General features: G+C 33.1%; 1 protein-coding gene across 5 annotated transcripts in view; it reads right to left on the reverse strand.

The window, feature by feature from the left end:
* Window positions 1-506: 506 nt before the first annotated feature.
* The window catches only part of LOC145254865 (uncharacterized), a 212,983-nt gene continuing 199,675 nt past the window's right edge, over window positions 507-13,814 (reverse strand). For 3 of the 5 annotated variants that reach the window (XM_080113735.1, XM_080113732.1, XM_080113736.1), the window contains exons 10-12: window positions 10,791-11,109; window positions 8,391-8,480; window positions 507-1,553 (exon numbers count right to left, since the gene is read on the reverse strand). In XM_080113735.1, coding sequence (XP_079969861.1) covers window positions 553-1,553; window positions 8,391-8,480; window positions 10,791-11,109 — 1,410 coding nt within the window. In that variant the 3' untranslated portion in view covers window positions 507-552. The remainder of the gene's footprint in view (window positions 1,554-8,390; window positions 8,481-10,790; window positions 11,110-13,814) is intronic. The other 2 variants (XM_080113733.1, XM_080113734.1) reach the window with 2 other exon arrangements.

Here is a 13,814-nt window from a genome sequence, read left to right on the forward strand (position 1 = left end):
CGATAGCTTGCCAATCTCACAAATTCACTCACTAGTCAAGCTCACACACACATAGACAGAACAGCACTTTCTCCGTTTCTCCTGAAACCCTAAGAATCATTTAACTGATAATTCTTAATTTTTGGCTGTTCTACATATTTGATCACTCCCCAACCCTGACGTGCGGATATACTTTAAATTATCTCCCTTTGAAGTCTTAACAAAGTAATTTTTTCTTCATCTAGTTGTTTAAACATTCAACTTTTTGCTTCCTTAACTTGATATTTCTGGTTGTTCAACAAGATGAAAATAAATAAGACATGTTGGGTTAGAACTGAATTTATCATTTGGTTTCGATGTTGACTAATTCCAGAAATTAAATTAAAATTAAAAAAAAAAAAAAAACGCACTCACACACACACACACACACACACACACACACACACACACACACAAAATAAAAAAACAAAAATAATAATGCACCTTTTTGAGCATCTTTTGGTTTAAACACAAAATAAACAGTAGACTTATATATTTATGTGTGAACATACATAAGTGTATATTCCTTTATTCTTACACGATGGTTTCTTCCAAGTCCTCATCTTCAAGATCTGCATCATATGTGTCATCAAGTTGATCATCATCTAACAAGAAGAACGGCTGCTCCTCAAACTTATCCAGATCGACTACCCCATCAAAACCCGGGTCAACATTATCAAGCCAATTCTGGACACGCTGGAGGCAGGCTTCCTCATATGCTTGCTCTTCGGTTAGTGAAGTGGAATGTCTGCGGTCACGCAATGTGGGTAAGAGCATCTGCCAGTGAGTCGGAAAATTAGGAGCCGAAGCTGGAGAGCGCAATGCACCCCGTTCAATTGCTGCAGCCGATTCGAGATCAGAAAGGCTTTCGTTTGTGTTGCCTGGTGTCAGAGGGATGATGATATGATGATGTGTTGGAGGCAGCAGGCGATGCATCGACTCTGTGCTGCAGACTTTGTCACCAATGTTGGTGTTGGTAGCATGAGGAGAGGTGAGCGGCTCGTACTCTGCGCTGTTGTGGCTCTCCCATGGTGGCGGTAAGGAAATAGACTCGGACTCAACTTCAGCAGCAATTGGGGGTGGTGGCGGCGGTAAACATTTGCCAGTCTTGATCAATGGATTTCTCTCCTTTTCTTTTGCCTCTGGTGCTGATTTCTCGTTGGGAAATACAGAGAAAATCGAAGGCCGTGACATGTTTTGTACAAGAGTGAGTGTATCTTCAGGTGACATGTACGGAGAACCAGATTCCCTCAGGCGTTGATAGAGGAGGTTGTTGAGCCAAGAGGGCACCTCAGCAGCCCGTGGTTCATCTTCGACCACATTCAATGATATAGCTGCAGAGATAGGTTCTCGGGCCGATTGACGTTTCCATGGCAATGTCGTCTCGGCCAGAGTCTGTTCGGTCTCTATTTCTTCTTCAGCTTCTGCCAGAGGAGCTTTGGCAACATCGGGATGACACTTCCATGGCAGAGTCTTTTCAGCAATTGTCTCCTCAGGAGGAGTAAGATGAGGCGGGGAGGAAGACTGGGTCTCATCTGAAAAACATAAACAATAGTTGTAAAATTAAAAACAGAACAACTATACATGCTATTATAAAAAACCTAGACACCTCAACTATACATGCTATTATAAAAAACCTAGACACCTCAAAAGCATGTGGACCAGATCTCATCCCGGCTGTGCTATTAAAAAAATGCTCTGCCAAGGTTGCTCCAGTTCTCTCCAAACTTTACAATAAATGCTTTAACGAATCTTGCTTTCCTGACTGCTGGAAAACCGCCTCTGTGGTACCAGTCTTCAAGAATTCTGGTGAAAGAACTGACCCACTAAATTATCACCCCATTAGCCTCCTCCCGCTTTTCACCAAAATATTTGAGTCCTTAGTTAATCAAGCCCTCGTCCAGCACCTAACAGCCGCTAAACTCCTGACTGACAAACAATATGGATTCAGGCAAGCCCGTTCAACAGCAGATATCTTAACTGTAGTTTCTGAACATATATACTGTTCATTGGACAAAACAGGGGAGGGTAGAGCGGTAGCCATTGATATATCTAAGGCTTTTGACACGGTATGGCACGATGGTCTTCTAAGGAAAATTAGATCATATGGAATCACTGGAAGAATTCATAATGTAATTAAATCCTTCTTAAGTAATAGAAAAATCAAAGTTGTCCTCGACGGTCGTACATCTAAACAATATGACATAAATGCGGGAGTACCTCAGGGGTCTAGACTTGTACCTCTATTATTCCTGATATTCATAAATGACCTCCCTGATAAAATTGTTTCGGAGATGGGTATATTTGCCGATGACACCACTCTCTATAACAGATATGAGGGGAAAACAAATAAACACATATCCAAGGAAATGACAGAAACACTAGAGGATGACCTCCAATCTGTAGTGAAATGGGGACAAAAATGGATGGTCACATTCAATGCTGCTAAGACTAAGCTTGTTTCCTTCAATAACTACAAGAAACCTTCTCTACCACCAATAGCAATGGCCAAGAACACATTGCCTGAAAGTACTTCTTTTAAACTCCTCGGCCTAACGTTTACAGGGAATATGAACTGGAATAGATACATTGAGAGCATTGCCAAGGCTGCTGTAAGGAAGGTTGGCTCCCTCTATCGTGCTAGAAAACTACTTACGCCTGACAGTATCCTATAAGGCCACCATTCGCCCATGTATGGAGTACTGTTGTCACATCTGGGCTGGTGCATCTGCTGTTTGTCTCTCGCTCCTGGACAGGGTTCAAAAGAGAGTCGCCAACTGTCCTGAACTGTCATCTAGGCTTCAGCCTCTGTCCCATCAACGAGATGTTGCATCCCTCTGCCTGTTCTACAAATACTTTAATGGTGAATGCTCTGACGAACTGCAAACACTTGTACCTCCTCGACGTAACTACTCCCGACAAATCCGACAAGCTACTAAGTCTTATCCCTTTACAGTAGAGATCCCTAGGTGCAAGAAGGCCTCTTACTCCAATAGTTTCTTTCCCAGAACTGCGGGTCTTTGGAACTCCCTTCCGGGATTCTGCTTTCCCAACTGCACTGATATGCAGAAGTTCAAGTGTAATGTTAACAAACATCTTTCTACTCATCTCCCTTCATAATGACCCCGCTAATTAAGTCCCTGATAGTAGCCCCCTGCTTCAAAGTGAAATTGAATAAAAAAAAAAATAAATAAAAAAAACTTCCAATTAAAACAAAATTAAAAACAAAACTTAATTAGAAGTTTAGTAATTTATTGGGTTTCATTCGGCATTTCTTAATATCATCAATAATCACATTTAAAATTTTCATTAAACAAAAAATCTTTTAAAATGTACACATATATAGCTTTCTGGCGTTCCATTCAAAATTCATTTGTAGAAGGTCAAAGATTATATCGGCCAAAACGTGAGAATTGCATCCAAGATGAGAACAGTAGTTCGAATAATATAAATTTGAAATGCGAATCTTAAAAATTTTGAAACATAATATAACTTTATATGTTAGCAATACCGGTATGTAAATAAAATAAAAAAAACTACGTACATACCCGTGACAAAATGAAAATATATTCAACAAGTCATGTAACTTGACCAAGTACTTTTTTATAAAGAAAACAATTAAGCGATTAATGGATTTTGTAGCCATTACAACAGAAATGTCGCTAGATTGGAATTATTGTTGAGTTACCAACTTTGTTTTTTTTGAGTTTATCTTTTTCAAAATGGCAGGTGACATTCATTCTTCAATACTCATACAATTTGATTTTCTTACTTAAAAAAAAAACAAAAAAAAAAAAACTACAATTTACGTGATTTGTCACAGGTACATCATACAGATTTTTCTTTAGGAAATTCTGGACAAGAACCAACTTATTTCAACAGCTAATATTAAATCTTTTTAACATAATGCATAGCACATCAGAGATATCAAGCTAAATGTTTCCTTTCAGAGTAAATCAATAAAAACTCAGATTTGAGCAATGTAAAAACATACGAAAATAATTTGATAAAAATTTATTTAATTCACTGGAATTTTCAATTGAGAATAGTTTTTTTTGTGAAAGACAACTTAAAACCCTGCATTAATCTCACCATATTGACAAATGGCCAATCTTTTTTAAAGATAGAATAATTTTACATGCATATACATCAACGCATAGATACCAAATTCAAAAAAACAGTTTTTTCACATAAAAATAAATTGCCTGTCACTAAAAATAGTAATCACATTTTAAATAGATTGTAAAAAGAAAAAAAACAAAAACTAATGACACATTAGAAAAAAACTGTACATTTATAAAGAGAAAAAGGTTAAATTTAATTTTTTACATTCAAATTTAAAAACTAAATAAGTTGTCACAAGTTGTAATTAAAGAGAAATTTGCTGTTTTTACTTGTTTTTTGCACGCTAAACTAGGTTAGCTTGTGATAACTACCAGAACGGCAAAAAATAAGAATTTTTGTGTAAAATAAAAAAGGTAAAAATCAATGACAGTTAAAGTTGGATTTTTAATTTAAAATTATTATTCATGGGTTGTTTTTTATTTTCTTTATCATAACTTTTAATGGGATTTATATTTAATTGATTTAATATAAAAGTGACATACAAAATTGTATATAAAGATGCAGCCATAACATTTTAAATTATGCATTTTATGTATTTTTATAATATAAAAATACATAAAACAAAATCTCAACTAAAAATAGTATTGATATAAATTGTTTTGGTTCTTTCTGTATTTTACCTATTACATCATTATGTATTTTTCTGTGAGAACATTTTGTTTTCTAAGTCAATGGGGAAAACATCCAAACATCATCAGAAACAAATATTGGTTGTTCCTCCATGAACGAAACAGATCTGTAAAATGTTTTTTTGTTTTGGAAAAAAGTGATTGAAAATATGAATTAAATTTTGGACCTTGGAATCTAGCAAAAATTATATATATATATATATATATATATATATATATATATATATATATATAAAACAAACATGTATGGGTCTTTACTATAGAGAATAAACAAACAAATTAAATATTTTGGGGACATCAAATTGCAGGTAATAATTACGATAAAATTATTTAATTTAATCGTAATATTTTTTCAACATTAAATTGTGAAATACATTTTTTTTTATTTACAGTATTCTTTTGTAAATTAAATTCCAGGGTAAAGGTAAAAAAAGAAATTTTCAAGTTGTCTTCTTTAATAATCAAAAAAATTGTGGTTACCTTAGGATCCTACTAGAGGAGGGGGGGCAGCATTGTTGGGTTATAAAATATGCTTAAATATACTTTAATTCATGCAGATTTCGTATTTATTACTACAGAGCTAATTCTCTATTGAATATTATATTGTACCTAACATAGTAGTGATTCCAAAAGTTAAAAAAATAACTTTGGTACCATCAGCTAGAATCGAAACAAAAACATTTAGCGTTCCAGCCACATTTTCTACCAATGTAGATATTGAAAGAAAGATAAAGATTTAATAATAAACAACCTGAAGAAATGAATTTGGGCAGGTGTAAAAAGAAATAGAAGTTGAAACTTGTCTACATTTCTGTACACATTATTCATCCATTCACACAAAGATTTTCCTTGTTATAAATGATCCTTGGTGAATGATTACTATTTTCTGTTAATTTCAGTGTTACGTGACTAGTAGTTTAAGAGTTTATCGGTTAAATATTTACATCTGTTTTTTTATATATAGAAAATACAAAAACTACAATATTGTTCATTATAATTATACATAGCTATAAAATGTCTTTTTCTATGACATAATCATAAAAAAGAGTTTCTGCAATAAAATCATCGGGGCAATATTGACTTAATATGGATTTCCGGTCAGTATGGGATTAGGTCCTAACAACTAAGAACATGTATTTTGGGACACATGCTGTGGATTTGGGATGTCAGACAAAGATTTAATGTTACGTATTGAATACAATAGATAAGCTAGAATATATTCTCCTTTAGGATTCAATAACAATTACATCAAGGATAGCAAGAAATATTAGAGCCAAAGGTCAACAAAAGTCAATGTACTGAAGCTGGGGCGAACAATAATTTGTGTGGGTGTGTGGGGGAGGGGGAACCAAAAACGGTCCTCTCGTGACGACAACCGGTTCTATGCATGCGTCAGATGACGTCATGACCTGATTTACTTTAAATAGTTGAAGAACTGACTAAATTTCATGTACGTCGCGTTAGCTCAGTTGGTTAGCGCGTTGGCTCATTATATAAACGTTTTGGGTTCGAATTGTGCTGTGAGATGTCTTCTTTTTTTTTTTTTTCGATTTCTTAAATTTAAATATTGAACCAGTGTTATTGAAGCCATTTTTCATATAATGTTTGTTTTTCTGCTTTTTTTTACTTCATACCCACCGATTTTTTAAATTTTAATATCGAAACAGGCTTATTTAAGCCATTTTTCACGTTTTTTGGGGGTGTTTTAACTCGTTCGTTTTTCTGTTTTCTTTTTTCGATTTTTACATTTAACATCGTTCGTTTGCCTTACGTTAGTTTTTTTTTTCGATGTTTTGATTACCACCCCCTCGCTTAAGTTTTAACGTTCGTTTTTATGTTTTCTTTTTTTACTTCGCTTATAACAAACAAACCTGGTCATTGACCTCATTTGCTGAATAGCTATTACTTACGTCGTCGTCATAACGCTCTACGACTTCTATGCGGTCACCTGTCAATTTGGTTCTTACTTAAATAAATTCAAACATCTTTCAGTAACTCATTTTGGCTGGCTGAACGATTCATGTTTTTTTCACGTTTTCAAACTTCGCCTCAGGGCTTTGGGTTCGACTCCCCCCCCCCGTTTCTTTTTATTTAAGAGCACACACACACCCAAACCCCCGCTAGTCTATAGATATAAAAGCGAAAATGTGTGTATGTATATATGTATGTATGTATGTTCACTTTTTGTGTATGTCCAAGAAAGGCTTTTTTCCGAGAAGCGATCGGTCGACTTACTTCTTAAAACTTTTTATATCACGTCTAAATGATAATATCTACCAGTTAACAACGGGGATCGCCTGTCTATTTAATTTGCTCAGCTTTGAAAAGATAAATATTCAACATTTTTCGATCACCGCATGTGCATTAAGCTTTTTCGTATAATAAAAGTGAAACTAATTCTGGCAGCATTTTTCCGGTCGCAATCGCCGGAAACGCCCGAAAGCAATCAGTTTTGATCAATGTGGAGTTTCTCCTTATATCAGACAAATGCTATTCAATTTGGACAATCCCCTTTTTATGGGGAAACATAAAAAAAAAGAAGAAAATCCTGCCCCGCAGTAAATAAAATACTGCCCCGCAGTCAAAGTTGACCTCATTAAGTACGAGCACCTGACAAGTTTTAATACTTAAATACATTCAGACATGTTTCCATTACTATTTCATGGTGGCCCTGTGGTTAACGTCGCATGTTTTTTTTTCACACTTTAATTTCCAACTTCGCTTCAAAGGTTCGGGTTCAATCCTTGATACTTACCTACCAAAACTTTTTTTTTATTTTAACCCCCCCCCCCTCCGACACAAACACCTGGGTGTTTTGATTTACCTAAAACCACACACACACACCTCCAAACACCCGGGCAACGCCGGGTACCCCCCCTCTGGTCTTTCTATAAATTCAAGATGAATTCTGTCTTTATTGTTGTGTAGACTTTCAATTATAGAGACAATCAACGACAGGGTGTCCTCAGTCAGCACAGTATCTGCTGGAATCATGAGTATTCTTGAATGAAAACTATAAGCATGATTTAATTGAACTGTTTGTGATAAATAAACAGTCCGTATCCTCCTGGAGGATGGCAGTAAGTAACACTAACAACTCCGGACGAACATAAGGCACACGTTATGTGGAAGGCATTAGATTAAAAATAATGGTGGTTGTTCGGAATCCTTCTATATTAAAAACAAAAATGAAAATAGGTGTGATGTATGTACCAATGACTAAAAAATATTATACTCCAAAAATTACACAAACTGCTCAATTATATTTAATTTTTTAATAAAGAAAATTTTTACATGATTTTAAGTGATGATATAATTATAGACATTTCATCTTGTAAGTTTAAATTATTGTAGAGCTATCTGCCCTTGTTCTTCAAAATAGCAATGCAAAACAGTCCCTCCTTGCTTACTCATAAAATGCTATTCTCTTAGTTAGTTAAGACTAAAACTTCTTAATTTACATGATTTTTGAAACATGACATTTATGTTCATCATGGGTAGTACATCATACAGATTAAAAAAAATTTTGTTTTAATATAGAGAGAATTCTGGACAAGTACGAAACTAATTTCATTAATATAAAAGAAATAAACATTAGCAAGTTGTTCTTTTGCTCACCTAGCCATGGAAGTCTGTAATGGAAGCCAAGAGAATCTTCAGCAAATTCAGCATCTTTGCTTTTATCCTTAAGACCACTGGCCTCATCTTCTGGAGAAGAAAGCAACACAAACTCTTACAACTCTTGAATCTTACAACAACATCCTGTTCTTTTCTAGAATAGTGGCTTTTAAGAGAAATACCATGTTTATTTTTAGAGCATGAATAACTCATAGTACTAAACTTTTTCATATAAATCTATGTGATACTATGGATGTTCTTCCTCAAAATGTTAGGAAATGATAAAAAAACAAGAAAAGGAAAATCTATTTTAAAAAGAGGAAATAAGTTAATCAGCAGAACAAAAGTATAGGAAGTAAAGTTAGTAGAAAGTCAATGGGAGGAGGAGGTGGTTCAATAAGGCACACAAAGGTAACCTAAAATAGGATTGTTAATCAAGGTGTGCTGGTGAGTGGGACAAAAGACTGGACATCGAGGTCAATATATTTAGAGTTAGTTTAGGAGTTTTAGGAGTAGGAGTAAGTTTTGTGACAGTTTACCGTTTATGGACAGTCTTGAGTTTGTTAAGTTAGGTGAAATGATTCCAGTGTAAATTGTTTCAGATTAATCAATGATTAAGGGGAAGGCAAGAAAGCGTGAAAGTCTGAACAAAAAAGTTTTTTTAAAAAATGGTGGCAAGTGGCTCGTCTCTTCTCCATTAGTTTGCCACTCAGATACAGATCTTTATTTTATCTGTGTTAATCTATACATGTGCATGGATATATTTTTATGCTAATCAGGATAGACAAATAACCCAAGATGAAATGATTGAATAAAACAAAATCCAAGTCAGTGATTGCCTTGTTTAACACTCCTACTGAATCATCTACACCCCTCCCCTCTCCTCTAAAATAAAGGGTTTTGTTTGAAATTCTGTACAGATTACAGAGTTATGAAATACATATTGGCCAAAATATTGTGAAAAATAACAACCAAGATGAGAATTATATATATATATATATATATATATATATAATAGAAATCATCATCTAAAAATTTCCAAAACAAAAACTATTGTTGAAATATTGACCGGGTCCCTAGATAAGATGATATGCTGTTAAGACCCAATGATTTTATTGATTTCATGATTTAACATCACTAATATATAATTTTGGTGCATAAAATATAGAAAGAATTAGTGGAAATAATTTCTAAAAGTAACAAAAAAAAAAAAAAAAAAGAAATAATCGCTAAAACTTACAGAGAAAAAAAAAATAACTTATGATGTGAAGGATATTCATTGTTGTCTACAATGTAATGGAGTCGACAATTATCATCAGTTTAGCATCCAATTATAAATGTTATGTGTTGGATGGCTTTTCACAAAATAACTTCCAAACTCTAGTCTGATCTTTTTCACATAAATTGATCAAGTAACTTTGTTTTTAAATAATCAAATTAAATTTGATGAGTAACCAAAAGGGACTGCCTTTCTTGGCATTAAAAAAAAAACAAAAAAAAACACATCTAAGAAACAAAGGGCGATAATTTAACAATAATTCAAATTTGCAAGATTTATGTTGCAATGTCTACAAATTTCCAATAATCACTTAAAAATGATTTTCTTCATAAAAAAATACTTGACCAATCTACATGATTTTTGGAATATAATATTTTTGTTTCATTATAGGTACTATAGATCAATTTAAAAAAATGATGTTTTTAATATAGGGAGGATCTTAATATAGGACGAAAAATATTTATCAGTCAGTGACTGCACAAGGGATTTTATATAAAATGTTTTTTGGTAAAAATGAAAATGGTGAAACTAAAGTGAACATTTTTCTGCACAATAAAGAAAAAGTGAGGAATTTCTCAGAAATAAATTTGGTTCTTCTTTAGAATCCATCCCTATATTAAAAACAAATATAAAGAAAGCTGTATGATGTATATACTCATGATGAAACAAAAATATCATATTCCAAACATCATATAAAGTGGTCAAATAGTTTCATTTTTATAAAGAAAATCATTTTTAGGCGATTAACAGGAATTTGTATGCATTACAACATAAATGTGGCAAGTTTGAATTATTGTAGAGTTATTTTCCTTTGTTTTTAAAATGGCAGATGAGACAGCCGCTCCTCGATTACTTATAAAATTTTATTTCATTATTTCAAAATATTGAATTAAGATTTTTCAACTATGATATTTTTGTTTTGTCATGGATACGTGCATCATACAGATTTTGTTTTTGATTTTTTATAATATAGAAGAAATTATGGACAAGAACTATAAATTCAAACTTTAAAAAAAAATTTTTTAAACTCATTTTCATCTCTCATTCCTAAATTGATAACTACAAACAGACTTTAAAATAATAAAAATAAACCGAGAAATAGAAACATCATTTGTCCTCACCGATAAGCTGTTCCAGTTTATTCTCCTCCTCCTCCAAGTTATCAGAAGCCGAGGCAGAGTTATCACGTCGCTCTTTCGGGGTTGTGAGGAGGAGGTATTTGCTGGAGGGATCATCAATATTTTCTTCATTTATGTTCTTTAGGTAATCTTCGACTTCGCTTCGGGTCAACCGATCAAGACATGATAACCTTTGAACATCTTCGTCAGTATCTTTTGTGGATGGGCGGTTTGAGCATAACTTCTCAAGTTGCATGCATAATTCATGATGAAATACTGCATAATTTGATTGTCTAGAACTTTTCTTGTTAAATTTGGACCACTGAAAGGAAAGACAAATACCATTTTTAAAATAGAACAGATCAAAATATGAAATAAGAGAAAATATTTCTTTGGACACAAGTCCAAAAGAAATTGAGTGTCATGACATACTTTTTAGCTAGGAGCAAAGTATAGTATCTGTTCTGATACTACACTTCATCTTTTCTGTTCTCGGTCAGTGAATAAGAAATTCTAGGCAGAGACAATTTTTATTTTTGTCTCAATCCAAAGTTCACTTTTATTGTAGAACTAAAATTTGTTTTTTTAAATACTTTGTGTGTAAATAGAGAAATACGCACACGTGTGTGTGTGTGTGTGCATGTTTCTCTATTTACTTGCCTCTCCATCTTATTTACTATATATATTATATATATATATATATTAGTGATGGGGCGATTCCAATGCAATTACCGATTCCATACTAAATTCCCAGATTCTAATTCTTTATAAATCTCTAATTATTTTACTATAAGATTGTTATTTTCCCAGATTTATGTAAAAAACATGTTAAATATGCAGATATTTGCCTAAACATAAATTTACACTTGTAGAGGATGATCTATAGATTTTAAAATACCAGTAAAGCTAAAATCAATAAATATCTATTATTTTATCATTATTACCAGCAATGAAAGATTTTGCTTTAAACAAAAAATAAAAAAAACAAAAGAATCATTTAAGCATTGGAAAATAGGCACCAATTTTTCCGATTCTGTTAGCCCCAAATTTGGTGATTTTTCTGATTCCGATTAATCGGCACGACACTAATCTATATATCTATATATATATCTATACAAGTGAAAATGCCTGCCTGTGTGCCGGTGTACATTTCCCTACCAAATAACTGAGTCAATTTTCAGTCTACAGACTCGAGATTTGACATAAGGGGTATTGAGATTTGGGAAAATCTTTTTAATCAGTTATCGACCAGAAATTTGGCTGTCAAGGGGTCAAAGTTCAACGATTTGATCTTTGAAAACACTCCCAAATTCCTCTGCCAATTTTAGGTGTAAACACTTGAAATTTTAAATGTAGATTACTTGGAAATGGATCAAACTTTTTAATTTGATTTAAGGGGTCAAAATTGGGGGTCAAAGTTTTTAAAAAATTGACCTCTGCGGTCTCTACCAAATTACTCAGCCAATTTCTGGTTTAAACATTTTAAATTTTACATAAAGGGTATTCAGAGATGGGGCAAGCTTTTTAATCACTTTGGGCCGAAAATTTGAGCTGCCAAGGGGTCAAAGTTCAAAAGATTTGATCTTTGCGGTGTCTAGCAAACTACACCGACAATTTTGGGTATAAACATTTAAAATTTATGCATAACAGGTATTCAGACATGCGCAAAGCATTTTAATCAGTTTTGGGGTGAAAATTTGGCTGCCAAAAGGTCAAAGTTGAAAGAGTTGACCTTTGCAGATTCTACCAAATTTCTCCGCCAATTTCAGATGTAGGTAACTTGGATATGGGGAAAACAATTTTATTGTGATTCGAGACCAAAATAAATGTTATGGGGTTAAAATTGGGGTCCAAGTTATAAAAAATTTACCTATGCGGTCTCTACGAAATTACTCAGACAATTTTTGGTCTAAACATTTGAAATTGTATATAAAGTGTATTCACATGTAGGGCAAGTTATGAACAGTACATAGGGCCCCGAGCAAAGCCAGGCTGAACTGCTAGTATATATATATATATATATATATATATATATATATATATATATTTATTTTCAGTGACAAATTTGCTGTGTTAAGACTTCTTTATCTACTGTAGATGACATCTTGCAACCTTTGAAAACTGTCAAGGTTATCTGTTAGAATTTTAACTTCCCCTAAGAGCAATAAAAATAATACAAAATCTGATACATTAGCCAATGATGAAATGTACTCTGTTTACAGACAAAATAAAACTCTCAGAGAAAATCTAAAATTACAGGATATAATAACAGTGTTCCATTTACTAGCCTATGAAAATTACAAAGTTTAATCAAGGTTACCTCGAACTTGATTCGACCAATCACAATACCTTTAATGATTCAGCTATCTTCAATTTATCAAGTGCTGACACCAGAATATGTGAGCTGAACATCCAGTTCATCTCATTCTGTACACCAAGGATACAGTGAAATCGATACATGTTGACTATCAAAGTCATTTCTGTTTGACTTTAAAAATGCAAAATTCTTGATAATCCAAGAAAATTTGCAAGGTAATAATGGGAACTGTTAAATGGCAAATTTGTAAAACAACATCAGATTGTAGCTAAGGTGTGTCTATTGCAAACCTTTCTAACATTGGAAATCAATAATATGCAAGTAAACAATGAGAAATCCTCTAGACAATAACCGTATAATATTTGAAATATCACCTAGTAGTTAATACTCTTTATCTCACACACACCCTAATCCAACCACAGTATGATATTAGCAATTACATGGAGTTATCTTCCTTTAAATAATTGAGGTTATCTCCCCTTTAAGACATAAAATATGATAAACATAAAATTGAAAAATGTCTAATTTCTCTTTCAGAAAAGATACAAGCAAAGATATTTCTTTTTATGTAAATCGCTCCAGACAATACATTAAGCCACTTGATGTAAGGAACTAAAAAGAATAAAATACTATTCCAAGGTCAAAAACTAGCTAATTATAAGTCCAAGGTGGATAAATTCTGACCCAGAAAACAGCAATTCTTCCCTCTT

The sequence above is a fragment of the Euprymna scolopes genome, chromosome 30 (assembly GCF_053919585.1).
Source record: "Euprymna scolopes isolate OS-2025 chromosome 30, ASM5391958v1, whole genome shotgun sequence".
In the NCBI taxonomy this organism is placed as follows: Eukaryota; Metazoa; Mollusca; class Cephalopoda; order Sepiida; family Sepiolidae; genus Euprymna; species Euprymna scolopes.